The following is a 23,195-nucleotide window of genomic DNA, read 5'->3' on the forward strand; positions in this document are numbered from 1 at the left end:
TCCCCAACCATTTTGATCCTGAGGGCACCTTTGGAATTCTGACAGAATGGTGGGCACACAATACCACAAAAATGACTGCTGCAAGAGGCAGAGCCAGTCACACAATGGCTGCCGCAGCTTACCTTCAGTCACACCGTGAAGATCCTTGTGCTGTGGTGGCAGCTGCCAAAACAAAGTTCAAAATCCCCAATGGCCAACCAGAAGCCTTGCTTGGCAAAAACCCCACCTGGCCCTCCCCACTTTCTAAAAACACTTGGTGGGCACCAGGAAAGGTGTCAGCAGACACTGTGGTGCCCCCACACACCACACTGCGACCCCTATAATAGTATATAGCCATGGTCACAATGAGCCACAGTTGTTACAGTAGTGCATAACCAATACACAAGAACTAGGGAATTAAATAGAAACTAGAAAAAAATCATTTGGCAAATGCTAGAGCCTTATAAAAAAAATTAAATTTTGTAACCAACTTTGTAATATCTGTTGAAAACAGTAAAGTTATCTGACCTTTTGGAGTTTTTGCTGTAAATTCAGGATCAAAATAAAATGTATCTTCAGGTCTACCAGTTGCAGGTTTAAATGGTGGATTAATTTCTCTTCTGTACAATTTCTAGGACAAACAAATGTTACATAATAGCATATAAAGCAATTTAGAATTTTGAAATGTTTGCTCTTTTATTTTAATTCCTACTTACATTCCAATCTATTGTAGAGAAAAAATGATGCCTCTTAATTTCTTCAACTCCATCTGGACCTGCGCCTTTTAAATACCAGTATTGGACATATTTAGTAGAGAAATAAGAGTCTTAAATTGAGATCTGGGGTGGGGTAGTTTCATTACATACTTACCTAATCTGTTTGCAGGGTTTCTTTTGAAAAGCATTCGCAGAAGACTTTGAGCTTCTTGACTTAAAAACTGGGGCATTCCAAGTTTGGCTCTATACAATAAAACATATTAATAACATGGAAATATTTATGGTGGGAATCTGTGATTTTCTGAAATTTTAACAATACTGTGTACAAAACAGCTGTATATTGTGAATACAGAATTACCCCTGCCCCCCCCCTCCGCTCAAAAGCTTAACATAAATTAAAGCTTTCCTAGAATAAGGATGGAAACAAAGGAACATTGGGGAAGGGAATATTTGATAAAGCTAATACTGTACCCAGCTTGCTGGGGGTAAAGGGAAGATGACTGGGGAAGGCACTGGCAAAAGGTAAAGGTAAAGGTCCTCTGTGCAAGCACTGGGTCCTTCTTGACCCATGGGGTGATGTCACATCTCAACATTTTCTAGGCAGACTTTGTTTACGGGGTGGTTTGCCAGTGCCTTCCCCAGTCATCTTCCCTTTACCCCCAGCAAGCTGGGTACTCATTTGACCGACCTCGGAAGGATGGAAGGCTGAGTCAAGCTTGAGCCAGCTACCTGAACCCGACTTCCGTTGGGATCGAACTCTCATGTTGTGAGCAACGCTTTGGACTGCAGTACTGCAGCTTACCACTCTGCTCTGCGCCACGGGGCTCCTTACCACCCCACAAACAAAGTCTGCCCAGGAACATCCAGAGGACACAACTAAGCAGGAAGATATTAAGGCAAGCACCTTCCTCAGGCGGGGTGCAGCCATCATCAAAGTCACTTTCAATTTAGCTCAATAAAGTTTTAAATGATTCCTTCTGCAGGCTCAATTCCTTTGTGTGCATCCACGGCGACCACAAAGATGAATTTGTAGCTACACAGTTTGTTTTCTCCTTTCTTTAACATGTACATATTTTGTATACTGTTCTTTTGTTACTTAATACAGCTGAATAATCTTAACACACTGTTGCCTGTACTCCAATGTATAATATAGTTGTGATAAACAACTAGATAATTTCTTTTTCAACTACACTGTGTAGTTTCTCTGTTATTTTGCTGCTTGCTGTACCAGTGCTTCAGATTTTTGTGAGGCTCTCCACAAACAAGTTTAGGTTGTTTTTGTAAATACTTTATCATTTGTTAATGGTTTTGTATCAAAGGAATTTTTGCAGAATGGCATGTGGAAGGAAGTGAAGTATCTCTGAAGACATGCATATTGAAAGCCAGATCTTAATCATACAAATACACTAGACTATGTGAAGCAAATTAAGACATCAAATTCTGCCAGAAAATTCATCAGTCAGATCACAGATGTTATGGGAAGAAAAAGTAAGCTCAGAGCCAAAGAGGCTAAAGCTATAAACTATACATGATAAAAGTAAAAGTTTCAATACTGGGAGAATCTCTTGTAACACAGACTAAAAACCATAAAGGTAGCAACAGACTACTGGTGGACAATTTAGTTTTTTTAATCCCATGTGAAACCATAAGGTTAGATCCAGTGTTTCCACTCAGCCTTCCTTCAATGTAAAGAGAACTCCACCAGCGGAAAAGAGATGTTGTGGTAGTGCAAGATTCTTTGCACTGGCAGATGCTCCTTGCAGTGGAGGAAGGCTTCATTGTTAGTAGAACAGAAACGGAATTCAACCCATTTCTAATAAAGTGACGATGTGAAGGTAAACAAGAACATGTATAGATATATATTTAGAGGACATACCAAAAATCATTTGGATTACAACAGAAGTTTACAAAGTCAGGGAAAGAAACAGCAGTCTGACAGATTCAGAAGTATTAAATGGGCAACTGAGGTTTGCGCCTGCACATGACCATGGCCAGTTTAGGATATAGGAATATTCTATTGTATCAAATTCTGTACTGAGGCAAAAAAATGAAACCCAAAAGACTAATACAGAAATAGTTACCAGCACAGAAGGAAAGATTATCATGTAATAATTGGACAATAATGTACAGTGAAAGCATATCTTGCACGCATCTTGATGGGGATATCAGAATTGAATCAGTATGCGAGGATCAAGGGAGGGCATTTTGAGGAGGCTGCAGAAACAGGAGACTGGAAGGAGGAATTCTTGCTAACAGAAGGAACATAAAGATGGAACAGGAGGAGGCAAGATGAGAAAGCTTCCAAAGGTTGGATTACACCATAAGTATTTCAAAGATGGCAAAAGGATAAAAGATAGTGAAGAAAATATCACAATTGTCATTAGGAGATAATGGGCATAGAAAGAGGTTATTGCAAATTAGAAAAGCCCTCACAGCTTTAAACAGAAAGAACAGTACTGTGGCATTAGTAGAATTAGTGAGTTGTGATTTATCTATACCTTTTGGAAATGAGAGAAGAGTGGGAATTAGATATTGCAGCCCAAAGAGCATCCCCAGCAGAATATCTGGTAAAATATATGAATAAGAGTGTACTCACTTGAGAATCATTGTCATGGTTTCTTTTCTGTCTTTCCCTTGGAAAGGTAGAGTACCAGTGAGCATTTCAAACTGTATAGAGTAAAACCTTCATCAATTACATTAAAAGACCTGAAGAAAACCTATTTTTAACAAAATGACTTAGCAGACTAGTATTTTAAAAACCATTTTCTACACACAACTACTAAGTCTCTATGAAACAATACTCCTACACTTTTTTTTAAGTTTGACAAGTAATTCATTACCTTATATTCACATTCCTCAAACAATATAACTTTGAGCTGCATTGGATATTTTTGGGAACTTTAAAAGATGCCGGCTTCAGTAAAGCAAATATAAATTTTACCTATGCAAGATTCTGTTTTTCTTAAAGCACATCCTTCTCCTCCCCAAGGTTTAACTGTACATTAATAGGTCATAGTTACTCTTGAAGTACAATTTTGCCCTTTAAGTCTCTCTAAAATGTTTCTATTCCTATATTCATCTTTCCTGTGACCCATTTATAGATATACCAACTTTCTTTATCTGTAAGGACCAAAATGGCTGCTAATAAATGTAGACAAATCCAAATTGTAGTGTGATTAATTATTTGATACAATCTTTTCTGAGGGATCATAATACCAAAAGCAATCAAAGCACTGCCAGATTATACATAAAAGTAGCACTCTGTTAACTAGTTAATACAGAGGGCACATGCATCTTCAAGTCAGAAACAAAAATACATTGGAGTTTATTCCATTTTGAATGAGGTTGTATTATCTTTCTTGTAAAACTCAGCACAACTGTATTCTTTTTAACCATAATAATCAGTTTTGATTAAAGAATCCAAAAGTATTCAAAGAAATATGAAGTCTGCAGTGGTAAATGAATTATAATAGTGTATTGACATGTCCACAATTTTTTTATTTTGAAAGCATCATTGCTAAGTATTAGAATCCCTTGTTTGTGCATCATTTACTAATATTGTATAGGTAATATCTCAAAGACATTTCTGACTGTATATTACTTCCCAAAAGGCTATATCACATCCTCAAAAGAAGAATATGTGCAAGATTATGAGAATGAGATTCTGGGTATCTGTCAAACACTGCAAAAGTATGAGAAATATTTTAATAATTCAGAGGTCTGTTCTGATTCTTACTGATCTACAGATGCTAATTTCCTGCCCCAGGCATTTCACCTCTACTCTAATCAAGTGGATTATAATATGCATCCTGCGTTCCTCCTTTACAATAGCCCTCCCACCTTCTGACTGTAATATAAAAGATACTTCCATTCCTATTAATGTCTGATTATTGGAGTTTTGGCTCTCAAAAGCTTATATCCTGAAATGTTTGTTGGTCTTTAAGGTACTACTGGACTTGAATCTAACTATTTTAAAGAACATGGAATATTTTCACATCTAGGATTGGATTCAGACTAAATTTCCCGTCAGCAAAAGGAACTTCCCTGCCTCCCTCCTCACTGTAGCTCACTAATCTACATGAGGGGAATTCTGCAGCAGGAGGAAGAATTGGTAGAAATTTCCAATTTAATCTGGATCCATCCCCTACGCAGGGGGAAAAATAAGCTTCCATAGTTTCTTAATGGAAAGATCAGATAAGGAGTGGGGGTTCAAGTTCAATGTCATTGAGTCATATTGCACTGAGCACACAGAGAAGTTACTTTAAACACATAAAGGACAGCTAACTCAAAATTGTACTGAGCTGCCTACGTGCTGTAAAGTTGCCACAATTTCCCTCTAACTGTTCCAAACGAACAATATACGAAAACCAAACTCTTAAAACAGTTTTGACTAATTCAGGAACAACGCTTGACCAGTTCTGAAAACTTACTGGCTCCATGCCATTATGTGGCAGGATCACACCTGCCCTACATAAGAACATAAGAAAGGCCCTGCTGGATCAGACCAAGGCCCATCAAGTCCATCAGTCTGTTCACACAGTGGCCAACCAGGTGCCTTTAGGAAGCTCATGTTACATAATGGCATGGAGCTAATAAGAAAGTAGAGACATCCACAGATGGGCATCTCTTTTGCACAAGAGATGTTCCATTCATCAAATGTATGTAGTCTTAAACAGTGTGTCTTACATCCCACATAAAATGAGAGAATTATCTGCCTAACTCAGGCATACACGTGTTTGACTTTTCACATATAAGTACTAGGACAATATGATGCCCACATGTGGATATACAGCAGGCCCACATGAGGAACAGGTGGTCATGATCCATACCTTACCATGGGAAATTCAAACTCATCAGATATAGACTATTTACTTCTTGGTAACTGTGGTTAACAATTTGATAGCCAGCCTAGGAAGGAAGTATGCTTTCCTCCAGCTCATTCCAACCATGGAAACTATTTAAACTGGAATATTTCAGAAAGGTTTGGGGTTTGCTATTTTATTCTGGTTTTAACTAGAAATAAAAAAAACAACTATTATTGTAAGCAGCATTTTAACCACGAGGAAAGGTGGGGTATAAATGTTTTAATAAATAAATAAGCCACTTCTTTTCTTAGCCTACATTCTACTTCAGTTTGCTGTAATAGTTCCAGATCTAACAAACTCAAGTTAGCTTTAATCCACAGTTCACACTGGTGCCAATCAAATCAATGATTGTGGTTAAGCACAGTGGTAAATTTGCTCTTTCTAGTGCTGCAGAGAGCCAGAATTACGCCTGCAACCTTGTGTCACTGGCCTCAGTTTGTCAGTTTAAAAAAATGGCTCCACAACAAAGGTAACTTTCAAACAAGGAAATTATGATGTGAGTAGGGAAGAATGATGGAATTGCATCCAACTATACAATACTTCCAGTATTTAGCCAATTTTACAATATCTGTCCACATATGAAAAAATCAATACTGCAGAAACTTTAATGACAACTTCATAAATTACAAACAAATGGGACAAAAAGCTTGAGTCACTTGTGCTTCCCCACGCTCCAAATAAGCTTTCTGTGTACATGAAACTTGGACATAATTAGTCCTCCTCATGTTACAATGAAAACATGAAAAAATTTCTTCCCTACTTTTATGCACTTTACAGAACACATTTATTTGAAAATGTTTCATTTATTTCAGCGGACTGTAACTACCAAGGAAACAAGCTGAGGATCAGGGATCCATAGTGTGACATTCTATCAGTTCCCAGAAACCTACCATTAACACACCAAACGACCACCAGTCTGCACTCTGTGTATGACCTCGCCGATTAACTACCTCTGGTGCCATATATTCCACTGTTCCACAGAAGGAGTATGCTTTTTTCTCATGATCAATAGACTCCTTACTTAAGCCAAAATCTAGATGTGGAGGGGGGAGAAAACAGTAAGCATTTCCTGTCACATGATTATTTTGGAAAATGGTTTACTGATATACAGCATTATGTTCCGCAACTATAGTCTCTTCAACATAGTTTTCCACACAAAAGGGGTCTAAAAGTTACTTACGGAGTTAGGGATGCCAGGCTACTGCCTGTCCTCACAAGAGGTTTTGGGGGGTAGGGACAGCCTCACCGGCATGAGTCACCAAAAGTGACATCATACCGTCAGCAGTTGTGCTGTAGGATTCACCAAAACTCTGTAATTAACTCATAGAATTTTGAGCAAATCCTAGAGTGTTGTCCCCATTGTCATGACATCACATCTGTTTTTTGCTGTAAGTGACATTCTGTACCAGTGCAATGCCAGTAAGGCCATCCCTTTTCTGCCCTAATTCCCCCTCCTGCTGGTCTTTGAAGCACCAGTGGGCGATGGAAGGGATTGCCAGGTGGGTCATTAGCCATAGTGGAAGGCCTGGCATGCCTATATAGAATAAATGCTTGCTTTTACATACCTGTTAGTTTAATATGCCCTTCTTCATCAAGTAGTATGCTACAAATTAAAAAAGCCATTTTGAAAAGTTTGAAAACTGGTTTTTTTCCCCCATAACCTTATTTATTGGCATGATAGCAAAAACATTGAATACAAAAATGAGACATCCAGTGCAAAATGCAGAGCATTTTAAAATGGCCATTCTTTGGCCAGACATATACAAATAGTAACTACAAACAGCTTTCATAATCCTTATAGAAAAACTGGTTTTGATTGAGTTTAACTCTATCTAAAAATAGAGTGCCAAAATGATTACGTGCAATACTGAGAACAGAAAAATTAAACCTTGGAAAGATAATATTTATTGCATAGTTCTATGTAACAGAATCTATTTCAAATGTTTTATGATAAGTAAATGTTAGCATTAAGAAAGTTATTCAGTACTTCTTTCACATGAATCTTTTTTGCTCCCTCTTTAATATACCACAGCTGTATTTGTAATGTTTTTTAGTTCAACAGATGAAAACTTAGAGTATGTTTTAGTTTAAAGGGGTAGTTAATGTATATAATTATAATATTTAGCTATTTAATGCCTTAGTTCTTCATATTTAGTGACAGTAACAGCTAACAAGGTATCTTGTACTTACTTTTCCGGCTTTAGGTCCCTGTATATTATTCCCAAACTATGCAGATGATCTAATGCAAGTGCTAATTCAGCCAAGTAGAATTTGACATCCTCTTCTGTGAACATCACCTATAAATGAAAATTCGCTATAAATTACTTTATCTAAATGGTAAAAGATACATTCACAACTAGAAGGAATGAGTGTCGTAATTAAAAATTAGGAACATTTCCCTACTTGAGCACATTCCTCAAAATGAAACCAAACCCTGATAAAGTTACCTTTACACTATAACCACTACTTACCTCTTTGGATAAGCGTGTAAACAAGTCTCCTCCCCTGAGAAAATCTAAAATAAGGTAGAGCTTCCCTTCTGTTTGAAAAGCTGGAAAAAGCAAACAACGTATTTTAGTGCAGTCATTCTTAGCCCTGCAGAAACATATTTAATTACTGTTACTATAAGCAAGCAAGAAGGGCATGTCTGACAACTTGCACAGAAGGGGAAATCCCATATTCTTCCTTTCCCCTCTAATTCTTTGCAGCAGCTCCCCACTCTCCTTTTGCCTCCAGCTCAAGCTTCCTCCCTCCCCTGCTACTGGCTATTCCCACTCCACTACCTCAGTTCTGGCTTGTCCCCTATTGTTGCAAGTTCCACCCCCCCCCACCCCCGCAATCTCTTTCTCTAATTGGTAGCGGCAGCTACTGCCACAATTTCAGGAGCCATTTCGGGTTGCAACTGAAAGTGCTACCTACACTCTGGGCATTTCTGTGACATCTGCCCATGTACAGATAACAACATTTAGGTTAAGAGCTGTGTATGGCTTGCCCCATTTGCCAGTGCTTGGCTATCAGATATACAGACTGATAATTCCCATTGTAAGCACTGCCTGTGACTGCATACAGATGCCATAAAACCCCTCTATTTGTAACAGTCACAGACATGGCTCCTTTGCCATGTTCATGCAATACCTCCCTCTTCCACTCCTTGTATGTAGACCACAACACAGAGGCATAATTTGGGAAGCTTTCAAACTCAGACTTGCCATGATGTTCAACAACAGGCACCTGGACACATCAGAGCCTCACATAAACCAGGATTCTAAACCATCTAGTTTAGAATCTCAATTGTAGGTTGGGTAGTAAATAACCACAAATTTGCCCACATGCCTGCACACAGGCATTGCAGCAAACTTCAGTGTGACTGATAGCTTCCATGAGCAGGAAACTTTAAGTACAATCCACAGAAAGGAAGGAGCACATGGGCACAACAAACAAGCCATGTTTGTACCCATCACATTCAGAGGTTTACTATGACATCTGAATGTGGCTGCTTATTTGGATAGCTATTATTATAAACAGATTTCGTTTCTATGCTCGACCACTCAAGTTCATTCAAAAGAATTAATTTGTAAGTGATCTACCTTGACAAATGTGTATGTTGTAGATGAGAAGCAGATGGGCAAGATATTCTGTGACAGTGGGGATACAGAAGGCTGAGTTGGCATCCCAGAGACTGACAAGAGTATGGGAATGATACATTTCACTGGATAGAGAGGGTCATTTACAGCCCAAAGGGAAAACATGTTAACGCTTTGATGTGTTAACACCTTTTGATTTGTGGGACCATGTTCTGGTGGACTTGAGCCCAGGGTCCTGGTGTTCAGATTGGCTATGGCCCCAGGAGCCCAAGTGGGAGAGGGTCTGAAAAGAGGAGCTCTTCCTTTGCTTGGAGAGAGGAAGGGCTCAGATGTATTGTTGCTAATGGTTGTGATGAGAGATGACAGAGGAGAATGATGCTGGAGGAGACTTGCAGGTGACCCTGAGGGGTTGCACTATGCAACTAGCAGCCAGCCTTCCTCTGAGGATGGATATAATGCTCGAAGATTGTAAGTTAACTAGCCAGTGACCTTTCTTTCATGTTCTTTTTATTTTGCTTAGCTGTACCTACATCTGTCTTGTAGTTAACATGAGTTGCTTAACTAAAGAGTCTTGCATATTTTCCTTACTGCCTTTGCTACCTGGCAATACTTTGGTATTGGTCCCCGGGCAGCACAAAATAAGAGGGGTTAGATTTCCAGACTTGGGGTGGTGGCACACTATCCGAAACAAGAGAGGGCTAAAGACATATTTTCTGCCCCCAGTTTCCTAAGAGGGCTGAATACCAGAGAGAGGAAGTCTGGGGGAGAAAGCACCCCCTCCTTTATGGGGCAGTAAAGCCGTTCTGCTACAGTGTGCCATGAATAGGCATCTTTTACATGAGAAACTTATTGTGAACAATGGCAAAATTCACAATATAGCAGTATACACTACAATGGTGACCTGCAGATCTCCCAAGGGAGAGGAAGAATTGGCAAAAACCCACTAGGCAGGATTTAGGCCGTTATCATTTAAGAGAGTTGCTTAAGCCAAAGCACTACTAAAGCCAATAGGAACTTCTTTACAGAACTTCACAAAAGCCAGACTGGAATCCTATGAGGTTCATTTATAAGACTATAAGAACATACAGTAAAACAGAATTTGGCAAGGAAAATTTTTTGCATAGGAATACAAACGGATGTGAAGAGGCTTCAAATGGTACCACTGCCTGCGAATAGGTAAGAACAAGACTACCACCAATTTGTGACCCCTGAAGTTACCTATGTTGAGTGATAGGGACAAGATCTTACATTCCTACACAATAATCACTTTAATAAATGAGAACTTTGCAAATTGACTTGTATGAATATATCATATGGGGAACTTCTTGCTTTATTCCCACCCCCCATACTGACAGGATCAGGATTATATGCATAGATAGCAAACACAGATGTCATGGTGGCAAAAATCCCGAGTAATTTAAGAAATTAAAAACTTACCATAATGTAATTTGACAATGAAGGGATGATTAACTTCTACTAAGATGTCACGCTCCATTTTTGTCCGAACACGATCTCGAACTATAGAACAACCAACAGTTAGCTCAAATTAATACTACTAACTTGGCTATGCACTTGGAGTTTTAGTTATTTATTGAATTTATACTCTCCCTTTCTCACGGAGATGTCAGGCTGCCCTCAAACTTCAAGGCTGTGTTTTGGTGCAGTTGCCAGCTACTTTGTTTTGCATTGTTTCCCAGAGACTGTTACCGTGGGAGAGTGGTATTTCTAGACCGTTTCTATAATCATGTGACTGTACTACCATGTCTACAATATCCTATATAACCAAGTGTGCCCCCATCCCCCTCCATTGCTGCCTTGTGATTTCTAAGCTCTGCATACCTGTTTCAATAAATCTACTCTTATGGACATTTGTCTCCTGATATGACTGTTGAACTGGGCTATCGAGGCTTACAGGAGACTCAAAGCAGACTACACAGCATAAGTCAGAAATCCATATAAAAGACATCTAATCAGTTATATACCGGTTGGCAGTGTCTAAATAAAGGGCCAGCTTATGAGCTAAACGTAATTGAAAGAAGGTACTCCTAGCAACAGATTTGATGGACTGTACTGGTTTAGGAAGCAAGATTATTTTTATTCTGTGAGTTGCCCTGAGCACTTTAGTGGAGAGGTAGCATAAAAATATTTTAAAATAAATAAGCTTCTCTAGTAAGGCACTTAGGTGCATTAATAATGCAGTCACTCAAATCAATAAATGAAAAGCTCATAAGCACCATCATGAACATAGGAAAGAAATCACTATGGCATTTAAATTTAGAAGTGATTCAATAAGAGCACTGGGAGTATAGCACATATGTTGAACACACTTAGAGCATACATTCTGACTGCAAATCTCCATTAAGCAGAAGCTGCAAAAGCGGCATAAGAACCATAACAAAAAGGTTGTCCAAATATTTCTGAGAATGCCTAATGTATAACGTGCCATAGAACTGCCTGACAGCATATCTTTTCCCATATACTATTTTATTAGCTCTCATATACACTGACAAGGATACAATAAATAATTTTTAAAAAATCCCCATTAGGATTTTTCTTTGTTCGATGTCTCGAATTATAATTTCTTTAAAAGGTTAACAAAATAAAAGCAATCTTTCAAAACACTGTATAGAAGCTCATGCAGCAAGTCAACACCAGAAGATGGAAACTTCTTCAAATGCAGGTCACGTATACCAGTGCGACATAGCCACAAACACATTTAACTTAATCACTTCCCTAAACTGCCAATATGTTTCTAAAACTCTTTTTATAAGCAGAAGTCAGTATGTGTTTTTTTTTAAATGCAGAAACTGTATTTCTTACCTTTCAATGTTGCCTTTCTTAATACCTTCATCGCATACAGCTGTCTGGCATCAGAGCCTGAGATTTTTTTTACAAGGAATACCTGTATAAAATACAAGTTTAAAATGTTCTACAGCAATCTCATAAATCAGTACAAATGAGGTGAATAGCCCAAGAGCAAAAATCTGCAGATGTGCACATCTGAATGAACACAATTCATATATACATTTCACGTGTGCAGAATCTATGCACAGTGGCAAGCATGATCATGAGTACCTACTTAACCCCATCCAGTTATCTGCAGACATTAAATTGAGGTACGCATGTGTCAACTACAACATAAGATCCAATCCACATAATCTTAAATCCACATTTTGAGGGTTAAAGCTCAACAATTAAGCCAATATGATAGTTCTCAACTAAATCATTTTTCTAGCCTTTTGGTACTGACTTACTCCCTCACTTGTAGACTCTACATGCTCTGAGATAACACAGCAAATCCTAGTAGTACATTCCAACACAACATTGTTCAGATGCTTTTGAGTCTTCAAGTGTTTCAGTTATATTTCTGGAACTAAAGAAAGATATATGTGGCATAGCTATTACCTAGGAACACCAAATGCTCTGTTGCTCTTCACAGGAAAGATAAACACTAAACATAGTGTTGATCCCACATTCTTACCTACTGAATTAGTTATCCACGAAATGGTAAAACTGAGTGGCCTAGGCATTACTTAAACTGCCTCTGGTTTTATCCAGCTGAATTACAGTGGGGAGAGGGATTAGTCTGTGATATAGTTAGTTACATTAACCATAGCCACAACATTTTCATTAATCTCTGAAGAAAATATACAGTTATGACAAACAAGAGAATGACTGATATGCTCGTGCTCAGCCAAATCAAAATCTCCATGAAGGAAAGAAAAGCTCACACCAAAAGTCCAGCATTTTAAACAAAAACCCCTATACATACTACCACGGTAATTGTAGCAGCACTACTTGTGTTGTATCCCAATGGACGTTCCACTGGTGGAAAACAGATCTTTCCCTTCTCCCAGCAGCCCCTTGTGACTTTGCCAGGGGTCAGAGGACCCACACAGACAAAAAGGCATGTTGGTCACTGGACTGAAATTAGATGGGTGGGGAACTGGGGAAGATTGCTCCTCCTCTTCTTATCAGAGGAAGAACCAAGAGATACAGTGAACCTTGTTTCCAAGCGATGTCATTTTTTTTTCTTATAATGATGTCAAAGTATTAAGCTAGACAACAAAATGCGTTTCATTTCAATTATTGGGGGTTTCCCAGAGGAAAGATATTTAATACATTTAATTTGAGAAATATGTGTTGAGAATCAATGGATTTTAACCACTGACAAAGAATAGTCAAAATGTAAGCCAGACAAGGAAGTGTATGTTAATTTATTCTTGATAAGATAAAGCTTAAATGTGACTGGACCCAATGATATTTTAGAGAATATATTTGACAAAATTATTCGACAGTTGGCATTCTTCCATATCTGAGCTATGGCAACAAGCCAGATAAAGTAGCTTTTGGAGATTAGAATAAAAGATCCAAGATATAATATTACAAAATCAGAGCATCTGGTTTGGAAACTCTTAAAACAGGGTATGGCAAGATTTTCAGAGCAGCTGGTACAAATCCAGAAGACCTTTCCCTACCTTTCCAAAAGACCCCTGTCCCAGTACTTTAAGGAGCTCAAATTGTGAAGGATCTGCTTTTTCATGCCCTTCTTTGACATGATATGTTATTGCAATCTCTTTAATGTTGCCTTCTTCCTGAGAAAGAAAATAAAATAAGCTCTCATTTCTTGCTTAGAAATTCATGCCAGGAATAATTTTTACACGAGTTTATTTCACAATTCACAGATGCCAGGGAATTATAATGCAAATGCCAGCAAGCCAAATGGAAATTTTGTTACATATAATGATGGAGAAATTATGAGAGATAAAGAGAGAGATTCAAACATTTGAATTCCCTCCATTTGGAAAAACCAACAATCGTGGTAAAGTAAGATTCTCTCTAGCACCTTATTAAAGACATTAGACAGTTTTCAACACTGATTAGCCACAGAGATCTCTAGGGTTTATCACATTAGAGAAACCTTTCTGCCTCTAACTCTGATAATACAACATGTAGGGAGTGAGTTCTATTCTCTGAACTATTAACCAGCAAATGAGACAAGATAATTTTTACTAAGCAAGTCAGAAAAAAATAAAGGTTTAAAAGAATTAACCCCACAATTACTGTGGAAATAAATGCTAAAATTATCAGCATTCCTAGTTATAGCAAATAATAGTTTTAAAAAACAAATCAAGGGTCAGCTTTTGTCTCACTGCTTTTAGGGATTATCAAAAAGCCCAAGTTACCCAAAATCTTACCCAGCAATTTCACCTATTCTTCTTCAGAGACTTCCAGCCAGAGAAATTTGATTTGCGGGTCACTAAAGTGCTTATTTATTTTTAAAAAATTGGCCTTATCTTTCTCAGTTTGATTTATTACAATCATGTGGTTATTTCTAGATATGATTGGTTTCAACTAAATAAGATGTAAGCAACGTAAGTGTAAAGAGCCAATCAGTAGGTGCATGTGAAATATACCTGATATAGCTAGATAAGAAGGCCAATCGCAACTCTTAAAAACAATTAATCTAGCCTTTTTCTGTAACTGTTCCAACTAACTGGCCAAGATGAAGGTAGATCTAAGCAACAGAATTCAAGGACAGTTGAACAGTTGTGTAATCTCTCAGTCAACCTGCAAACTCAGCAAGAAAAAAGGAGTGATATAATTGCAACTGCTACAGTGGTATGATTGACATAGCACCAAGAATCAAATAGTTGTAGACTAAGGAAATACAAAATAGCAGAAGTAAGAAAGTAGCCATCTGATATTTTCAGCTGCATGGAAATACACAGAGAAAATGCCCAGTTTTGGTCATTATTGCATACCACTTAATACCTCTTATTTTTCTAAAGGTAACATGTAATTGCTACACTATACATTCTATTGGTTCAGTTTGTCCCTTAAGTTACAGTCTAGCATTCCACTACTTTAGAAGTCATTTGCACTTTACACAGAGGTGAGGAAAGTGGAAACACAAGTGACTCACTTCTGATTTTGTCAGAGAACTCACAGGAGTTCATACCCAGAACTTTGAACATTACAGAAAAAGCAGAGAAAGCAAAGTGATGCATCCCTTGAACTTCTGCTTTCCACACTGCTGAAACCCCAGTTGGTCTGCACAAGAGGCATCCCTGCTACACTCCCACAGAGTTACTCTTAGCCTTCCCAAGCTGAATTTTGCAATATCAAACATGTAATTACAACCAATGCACAAATTATGTGCACAAAAATACATGAAGCTGCCTTATACGCAATCAGACCATTGGCCTAGCAAGGTCAGTACTGCCTATTATGACTGGTCTCCAGGGTCTCTTGATTATTTTAACTGCAGATGCCGGAGATGGAACCTGGGACCTTCTACATACCAAGCAGAAACTCTACCACTGAACCATGAACCTTCCTACAAGATTCCCTAAATATGAAAACCTTATTCCAGATGACTTGTCATGTTTTCTTCCAACCATTCCCTCCAGAACTTTAGGCAAGGAAACACACACAGGGTTCTTATTTTACTCTCAGAACAGGTTTGCTAACTCTGGGTTAGGAAATTCCTGGAGATTTCGGGGTGGAGCCTAGGGAGACTGGGGTCCTGAGATCAGGAACTGATCTCTGTCATCTGGAAATCAGAATTCTGGCAGATCTCCAGGCACCACCTGGCTATTGGCAACCCTTCCTTACAAGCACATTATGGAGTAGGTTAGGGTGAGGGGATGTAACTTGCTCAAGGCTGCCCAGTGAACGTCATGACAAAATAGGGATTTGGACCTGGTTGCCCAAATCTAGACCAGAAGTCCAGCAACTAGATATTTATGAACAGTATGAAAAGCCCTGTATACACATAATGAGCTTCAAGGCTGCATAATTTCACAACAAATAGTTACTCATCTGTACATGAATTGTGGTAAGATTTTCTTGCTTCAACCTCAGCCAAGGATGGAAAGTGATAAAACAAGAACTGTGTGGCAAAGGGAAGCAACAGTTGGAAGACAAAAAAGGAGAATAATAAAACAGAAATAAAGGGTAAGATATGTAGTAAACAGGCAGAGAAGAATGCTACACTTGTGAAAGAGAAAGATCTTATCTACCTGCATGTGTTTCATAACACTGCAGCTGTGTAACTGTTAATTCAACGGGTTTTATTCCCGTCACTGGCATGGAGAAAGAAATAGGGAAGTGAAACAATAGGGAAGTGAAACACTGCAGATAAATAAAAGCAGCAGATTTTTTTTAAATTTTTGCACATTACATCCAGGTATTTTCTACCAGCACTAGTGCACTGTAAACCTGAACCGTATACTTCTGTATCTACTAGGAAACAATGTTTTCAATGAACTTGTCAGAGAGTTATTTGAACTCTCTAGAAATTTATAGCCATTCCACATGCAAATATACTACTGTATAGAACATTAAATAATTTTGAGGGGTGGCGTTATACCTGTAGTGTTCAGTCAATGTAAATAATGTAAACAAATGTAAGCAGCAGCAGGAACGTTTTCAATTTATAAGGCTGTTCGCTGAAAGGAAATCCAAGTTTGATAGCTTATTCCTGAGTCCACCACTATTTTAACCCATAATTTAAATCTATTATGCCCTCCTTTGGGGAAAATTAAAGTGATACTTAGGACAACTGTTTTAAGTAAGACAAAAAATTACACTTGACCCTATCACTGAATAGCTTTCCCCACAAACACACTATTCATATCTGTGAAATTTCACAGGCTTTTAACTAGGCATCAGAAGTGCTGCTTTTATTCAATATCATAAACTGAAAATAGAAGTAGATGAGTCTCTGGCACTTTTCCATCCTCAAGTGTTATATGTTAAAAGTTCATGGCATATTATTCTAATCTCTGCTAATATTTTGTAAAGCTTCACATCTTTTTATCAGTTTCAGAGCTGGACTGCAAAAGTTTATTCTGGGTTATATAAATTTATCCTTGCATGAAACAACTCATTTGATTTGAGAACATTTCAGGAAAAGTATCCATACTTTATATGTATATCTCATCTATATCTCAAATACTCAAGGCTTCAAACAACTTCCAGCAATAACAAAACATAAGCAATTATCACTAAAACAGTGGACTACAGCAGCAGTATTATTGAACCAGAATTTATAACCCAATAGCCAAATGCCCCTTCAAAAGATTTAGGCTTTGACCTAGGGTTGCCAATGCTGGGTTGGGAAATTCCTGGATATTTGGGGGTGGAGCCTGGGAGGGTGGGATTTGGGGAGGGAAGGGACCTTAGTGGAGTATAATGCCATAGAGTCCACCCTCCCTGCTTTGATTTGAATTATTTATATACCACCTCAGAGCATTCTAAAGCAGGATACCATTCTAAAACCAATCATAATCAATAAAAGACATAAAATAAATCAGTAGCAACAATAATAAGTAACAATAAAACTTCCACAGTTAAAAATTAAATAAGATATAATTTAAGTTTGTACTAATAAACTCGATCAAGTTCACATGAAGAAATAAAATCAGCCACACAAATCACCAAACGCCTGGGAGAATAAGATGTTTTTAATTTGGGTCCTAAAACTTAAATAATGTGCCAGATGTAAAAAGGCAGGGAGGGAATTCCACAGATCCCAGAACTGAAAAGATCTTTTCCCCTCACAGCCACTGCCAGAGTTTAGTAAATGGAGTCATGTGAGCCTCTGATATTGATCTTAATGTTTGAGTAGATTCATTTGCGAGGAAGAAGTCTTTAAGTACCCAGGTCTCTGTTCATTGAGGCAAATAGCAGCAATGCGAAATACTGAACCAGCAGTTTGTGCAGCTCATTCAAGACTGCCGAAGTATATTCTTGAGCTGATGCTATCAGCTTGCAATCTTGTGTTTTGCACTAGCTGTTTTCTGGAAGTCTTCAAGGCAGTTCCACAAAGAACATACTACAGTAATCAAGTATGAATAAGACTGGGATATGTATTATCATTAGATCACACTGTTCCAAAAAACAACAGTCAGTGAAACAACCAATGCTAGTTAGACACTATGTGACAGAGATGACCTGGATATGCATTGCATTGACAGGTCTAATAGTATCCCCCAAGCTGCAAACCTTGTCTTCACGCAGAATGTCATTCCTGGCTAGCAATGTTGTCAACCAATAGTGCCTCAGTCTCACCTAGACAGAATTTTAGTTTATGGGCTCTCATCCATCCCAGACACCTTTTCAGGATGTCCACTGTTTCATTTAAGTATACCCCCCACACACAAAAAGAGAAATAAAGCATACTGATAATACCTCATTCCAAAAACCCAGAATGTAGCCTTGTTTACTCACCGAGAGGGCTCTTTCCGCTCTGAGTTAGAAGGGCATTTTGAAAGCTTGGATTTTCCCTCCCATTGCTTGGGGAGGCAGGATCAAAGTTCCACTTCCTGTCTCTCTGGCGGGAAGGCCCACTGCTTTCAGTTTTCTTACCAAGCCAGCTATGGAGACAGGACAGCCTGAATACTAACAGGAATAACCACAACGGATATAGCAAGAAAAAATGTAGTAACAGGAAAACATATAACTGTACAACTGGACAATGGAAAAAACATGCCAGGAGACAGTAGTGCAGGAAGAAGGAAGAATGCTCAGTGGAGAAGCATCCCTTGCTTTGGAGAACCACCCATTCTGCTGCGTTAAGATCTTCGGGTGGGCAAGATGCCCTTCTACCTCAGAGCGGAAAGAGTAAACAAGGTTACATTCCCGCTCTGAGGGAAGGGCATCTTGAAAGCTTGGGATGCCCAAGAGCTACTTTATCGGGTGGGAGACTTAATCTTCTCCTTCTTCCTTGATGACATGCTGCAGGACTCTTCTGCCAAAGGCAGTTTCAGTGGAAGCGAAAGAGTTGATGCGGTAGTGGCGGACAAAGGTTGAAATAGACGACCAGGTGGCCACCCGGCAGATTTCCTCCACTGAGGCTTGTTTAAAGGATGCTGCAGTGGTTGCAGCACTGTGGACAGAATGAGCCGTGATCCCATTAGGCACTGGTCATTGGCTGGCGCAATAAGCCTCCGCAATACAAAGCTTTACAGCGCGGCTCAGATAACGTCTGGACATCTTGTGCCCCTTATTAGGAGGGGAAATAGAGACGAATAGGGTGTCCGAGTGCCTAAAGGATGAGGTCCGGTTGATGTATATTTTAAGCGCCCTGTGGATGTCGAGGGAGTGCCACTCTTTCTTTGGTGTTAGAAGGATTAGGACAGAATGATGGGAGATAGATCTCCTGCTGTCTGTGGAAAATAGTATTCACCTTGGGGATGAAGGCTGGGTCAAGGCTCAGAGTCACCTTATCCTTATGGAAGACACACAGCTCTTTGTGGATGGAGAGCGCCCCCAGTTCAGAGATCCTTTTGGCTGAGGTGATAGCAGTCAGGAAAACCGTGTTCATGGCTAGGTACCTGAGCGGCACCTCCCATAGAGGCTCAAAGGGTGCCTTGGTGATAGCCCGGAGAACAATGTTGAGGCGCCAAGTGGGGAAATGGTGGATGGGAGGTGGGTTGGTCTGAGACACTCCTTTGAGGAATGCCCTAACTTGTGGATGGGAAGCTAACTGATGACCGTCCAAGGTAGGGATGACCGAGGCGAGAGCTGCGACCTGCTTGCGTAAAGTAGCCGGTCTGTTTCTGGCTGACACCGTCCTACAGGAAGACTAGTAGTGCAGGAAGGTCAATGGAGAGGGGATCCTTTCCCTTTCTCTGGCACCACTTCACAAAGGTCTTCCACGTGTAGTCATAAATTCTTCTCGTGGAGGGGAATCTGGCTGCCAGAATGGTAGTGATAACATCCTCAGAAAGGCCCAGCTGGACTAACCGGAGCCTTTCAACGTCCAGACGGTTAGCTTGTACCACCTGGGATCAGGGTGGTTGATGGGCCCTTGATGGAGGAGATCTGGAAGAAATGGAAGATGCCAGGGGCTCTGGGTGGACAACCTGGTCAGGTGCACATACCATGGACAACACGGCCAGTCTGGAGCAATCAGGATCACAAAAGCTCTCTTTGTACGGACCTTCCTGATTACCTGTGGCAGGATGGGGAGGGGCGGGAAGGCGCACAGGGTGCCCTGAGGCCATGGGCAGAGGAGGGCATCGGCCTGCTCCGCCAGGGGGTGGTAAAACCTGGTGAAGAATCTTGGAAGGAGGTGATTCGTCCCTGAGGCGAAGAGAACTACCTGGAGTGGGCCCGAGAGCGCGATCACCATCTGGAAGGCTTGCTGGCACAGCGACCATTCCCCTTTGTCCAATGAGCATCGGCTCGGCCAGTCGGTTCGAATGTTCTGGAACCTTTGGATGCATTCGGCTTTGAGATTGAGGAGATTCTTCTATGCTCACCAGATAATTTTCCCGGTCTCTTGATAGAGGGACGATGACCTGGACCCACCTTGTTTGTTTAGGTGGGCCTTGGTGGAGATGTTGTCGGTCCTGATGAGGATATTCTCGCCATGGATGATGGACAGGAAGCGCCAAAGACTCGGACAGATGGCCCACAACTCCAGCAGATTGATGTGGAGTCTCTTTTCTGGAGGTGACAAGAGCTCCTGGTCCCCCACAGTGGCACCCCATCCCTCTAAGGACACATCCATGAAAATCTGAATAGGGTCCGGAAGGATGAATGGCTTACCCGTCAGAAGGTTGGGTGCAGGGGCCAAAATCTCAGGCTTTCTTTGACCCATGGGATGATCAGAACCAACTTGTTGACCTTCTGGGTGATGAGTGTTGGGGAGGTCGACCATCTGAGGAGCCATTGTAGCGGCCGAGCATGAAGGAGAGCCCAGGGCACAGCGGTCATGCAGGAGATCATAAGTCCCCGAAGCCTCACCCTGGAGATGGATCTGGTGAGAAGAGCAATCTTTTCCACTTTTTCCTCTGGGAGGAAGATGGTATTTGTGCGAGTGTCTAAGTTCACTCCCAAGTGAAGAAGCCTCTTAGTAGGCTGTAGATGACTCTTCTCCTGGTTTATGAGATACCCATGGTCTTCGAGCAGTTGGATGACCCGGGCAGTGTGGGTGTGAGACGCTTGGGCAGATGGTGAGCAGATGAGCAGGTCGCCCAGGTAAGGATGAACTTGTATTCCTTCCCTCCACAGGACAGCCATTAGGATGACCAGGACCTTGGAAAATTCACAAGGAGCCGAAACAAGGCCGAACAGAAGTGCTTTGAACTGAAAATGGTTGCTGTTGTAGATGAATCTCAGGAACCTTCTGTGGTGGATGGGAATATGCAAGTATGCATCGATGGACATGATGAATGAGCCAGGGCCTCTATGATTGACCGAAGGGTCTCCATGTGGAAACGCTTGAGTAGCACATACCGGTTGATGGATTTTAGATCTAGTATGACCCTCCAGTCCCCATTCTTCTTGGGGACCATGAAGAAGATCGAACAGACACCCCAAAAGCGTTCTTTGGGAGGTACTTCCTCCACAGCCCCGATATTCAACAGATGAGAGATAGCATCCATTGTTCTTGAGTGCTTTGCCGCAGACCGGGATGTCAGTGAAGGTCGAAAGCAATCTGGAGGAGTGGTGCTGAATTCTATTCTGTAGCCATGAAGAATAATCTGGAGGACCCAGGAATCCGGAAGAGACCCCGACCATTGGGAGCTGAAGAGCTGCCGTCTTCTTCCCACAAGGGCAGGGTTGGTGTCATTGTTTGGATGACTTGGCAAACTTGCCCCCTTTGTCCCCTCGGAACTGCTGCTGCTGGAAGGGACGGCTGAATCGACCTTGGCGATGAAAGGACTGGTGGTTGCTGGACCAGGAAGAACGCTGATGATTGTGACTAAAACGGGGTAGGGTATAGGAGGATCAAAAGGACTGGGAAAAACCTTTAGTAGGTTTTTTAGCTGGGTTAGGCATAGAGCGTTTTTTGTCTTTGGTTTCCGTCAGCATTTTGTCCAGGAGATCCCCGAACAGTTTGCCAGCTTGAAGCAGGCACGCTAGAAGCATGGATTTTGACCTAACCTCGACATGCCATGATCGGAGCCATGAGGCTCTGCGGACAGCATCCAAACACGTGTCAGCCAAGAAGGAGGATGCTGTAATAATCCTTTCCATACCATCAACGACCCTTCTATCCGTCCCGGAGAGAAGTTTAGCAATCTTTTTAGACCAGGCAATAGAGGCTCTGGCAATGATGGCCGCTGTGGCAGTAGCCTGAATGGCCAAGGCCAAAGACTCATGGACCTTCTTAGAGAAGAACTCAATTTTACGGTCCCACTGATCCTTAATAGTTCCCACCCCCTCTTCAGAAAGCCCATCTGGAGACTGCAGAGCAGCCACTGGAGGATCTACCACTGGCATACTAAGGAGCTCCATAGCGGGGGTGGACATCTCATACAGTTTTTTAACAGACATGGGGAACTGCCTATTAGAAGTAGGCCTATCCCATTCAGCTCTGATGAGCTTCTGAAAATAGTTTGGTAACAGAACCTTCTTGTCTTGGGATGAGGTACTTGGAAAATAAATCTTCGTACCATCGGTCCAGGAAGATGTGGGTTATGACTCCTCCGCAGTGGGAGGTTCCACATTCAGTTCTAAGGCAACAAGGGCTTTAGAGAGTTGGGATTGATAATCATCGGCAGAGAATAACCTGGGTTGAGTTTCCTCTGCCGCTGTGGGCTCTTCAAAATCAGAAGAATATTCCCCATCTTCCCTTGCATCCTCCATGGACAAAGAGCCTACTAAGTGGCAGTCATCTGGGAACCCCTGAGGATGGATTCAGGGTGACTTTAAGGCCACCTTGGGACTGCACCATGGCTGCAGCCGGGTTCACTACCTAAATGAGATGGGCAGGGGAGTGATCCAGAGAAGACACAACACCCCCCATTCTAGGATTAAGGTAAGGGTTTGGAAGGCCTGCCTCTCTCATGGCAAAGGCCTGAGCAATCATGGCCGCCACCTCCTCCAGGGAGACAGACCTTCGCTCCTTCATCGGAGCTGATGGGGAGGGTACATTACCATCCGAAGCAATCTGTGCATCTGGAGGAATGGGGGGAAGTGGCTCTTCCTCTCTCCGGTTGGCAAAGGGAAGGCCTGAAGACGAGGCCATTGGGGCGGCCGAGCAGCACTTCGGGCCCCGCAGCCATTTGGTGCGCTTGTTGCCATGCAAG

The 23,195-nt window shown here is 41.0% G+C and overlaps 1 protein-coding gene across 4 annotated transcripts in view; it reads right to left on the bottom strand.

Annotated features, from left to right (window-relative positions):
• The window catches only part of RPS6KA3 (ribosomal protein S6 kinase A3), a 65,712-nt gene that overhangs the window by 17,912 nt on the left and 24,605 nt on the right, over window positions 1-23,195 (bottom strand). For 2 of the 4 annotated variants that reach the window (XM_056861847.1, XM_056861846.1), the window contains exons 3-13: window positions 13,623-13,739; window positions 11,965-12,046; window positions 10,582-10,662; window positions 8,032-8,111; window positions 7,751-7,857; window positions 7,126-7,163; window positions 6,451-6,593; window positions 3,292-3,362; window positions 850-938; window positions 696-754; window positions 508-610 (exon numbers count right to left, since the gene is read on the bottom strand). In XM_056861847.1, the coding sequence (XP_056717825.1) occupies window positions 508-610; window positions 696-754; window positions 850-938; window positions 3,292-3,362; window positions 6,451-6,593; window positions 7,126-7,163; window positions 7,751-7,857; window positions 8,032-8,111; window positions 10,582-10,662; window positions 11,965-12,046; window positions 13,623-13,739 (970 nt within the window). Of the gene's footprint in view, window positions 1-507; window positions 611-695; window positions 761-849; window positions 939-3,291; window positions 3,363-6,450; window positions 6,594-7,125; window positions 7,164-7,750; window positions 7,858-8,031; window positions 8,112-10,581; window positions 10,663-11,964; window positions 12,047-13,622; window positions 13,740-23,195 lie in introns of all 4 variants that reach the window. The other 2 variants (XM_056861845.1, XM_056861844.1) reach the window with 1 other exon arrangement.

The sequence above is a fragment of the Euleptes europaea genome, chromosome 16, assembly GCF_029931775.1.
Source record: "Euleptes europaea isolate rEulEur1 chromosome 16, rEulEur1.hap1, whole genome shotgun sequence".
In the NCBI taxonomy this organism is placed as follows: Eukaryota; Metazoa; Chordata; class Lepidosauria; order Squamata; family Sphaerodactylidae; genus Euleptes; species Euleptes europaea.